At 37.4% G+C, this 1,319-nt stretch overlaps 1 protein-coding gene across 1 annotated transcript in view; it reads left to right on the plus strand.

Moving 5' to 3' along the window:
* The window catches only part of LOC102211668 (NACHT, LRR and PYD domains-containing protein 12-like), a 119,161-nt gene extending 117,963 nt beyond the window's left edge, over positions 1-1,198 (plus strand). The window contains exon 13 of the mRNA XM_013907782.1: positions 307-1,198. Coding sequence (XP_013763236.1) covers positions 307-397 — 91 coding nt within the window. The 3' untranslated portion in view covers positions 398-1,198. The remainder of the gene's footprint in view (positions 1-306) is intronic.
* Positions 1,199-1,319: the final 121 nt, after the last annotated feature.

Raw genomic sequence — 1,319 nt, forward strand, 5'->3', positions numbered from 1 at the left:
TTGTTTGTTTGTTTGTTTGTTTGTTAATTAGTTTATTTGCTTGTTTTAATCAATTTTAAATCATGCTTTTTATTTGTTCTTGTTTCTAATGTCTCTGTAAAGCACTTTGAATCACCTTGTTGTTGAATTGTGCTATACAAATAAACTTGCCTTGCCTTGCCTTGCCTTCAAAATGACTTAAAAAGTCCTGCTGGCCCTTCAGTGCTGCTCTTTATAGCAGATGTGCTGTATCACTGATTGATAGCTGATGAAAAGTCTCTGGAAACACTTGTTTATCTCCTCTTGTTTTTCTTCTTCCCTCTGCAGGTGGGAGGGCTGGCTGGTTGAAGGATGGAGGTTTCCACGACAAGCTTCTGCTTTCATTTTGATTGCTAGCCGGGGTTTACTGCTGCGGTAGGCAGACAGTGATTCATGCTTGACTAAATAAAAGATTTTTCTCGCTCATTAAAGCTAAGATTTCCCTTTCCTTTGCTAAACTGTAGCAGAAATTCTCATTAATATACTGCAAATTAAGGACGTAAAAGATTTGATTTTTATTTTTTAGCTTTAAGCAAGTCTTTAAGCAAATTTTTGGGTTCTTCCATATAAAGTTCATCTGTATCCCACTCCTGACCTCCTCATCATCAGTATTTTTTATACAATTTAATGAATTGTTAAAGGCATAATCTGAATTTTCTCAGCACTACAGTAGCAAAAAGGTGGATTGACAGGTAATGGCTTCCTGCCGCCTTGTTTCAGAATGAGAATCAGAAAGACTTGACCCCTGCCTGTTTCTCGATTAAGAATTTGGACTGCAGGACTTTAATTGTGTCTTCTTCCTCCGTAATTATTACATAACTTGAAAATATATTCATAGTATGGAGGTAAAATTTTCCATGGCTTCATTAAAAATGCTAAAATTACTACATATAAGAAATCACCTAAATCTGAGGGGATTAGCTGTTCATCACAAACTGATACCCTTAGCAAGCAACAACTAAGAGTCAATAAATCAAAAACCAGGGAAAAAGCTCCAGATGAAAAAAGAAAAACACAGCAAGGAGCTTGCATTTAAAAAAGCCAGCTCATACTCAAAACATCAGCCAAAGTAGAGGAGGAGCAAAGGACAGGGCGAGGAGGTGGAGATTAGATGGAAAAGTTGTTAGAGTTTGTATTGTTGATTGTCATTTATGCTTAGAAACATTTACTCATATATGCTTAGAAGGGTATAATCAATTGTAGATTGAAAGAATGTCTCATCCTGGGGGTCTGTGGCAGCTCTGTGTGGCATGAAGAGGGGGGTGAGTTCACTCCCCTACAGAGGAGAGGTCGTATCTTCT

The sequence above is a fragment of the Pundamilia nyererei genome, unplaced genomic scaffold, assembly GCF_000239375.1.
Source record: "Pundamilia nyererei isolate P.nyererei 1_Seehausen unplaced genomic scaffold, PunNye1.0 scaffold00521, whole genome shotgun sequence".
Classification (NCBI taxonomy): domain Eukaryota; kingdom Metazoa; phylum Chordata; class Actinopteri; order Cichliformes; family Cichlidae; genus Pundamilia; species Pundamilia nyererei.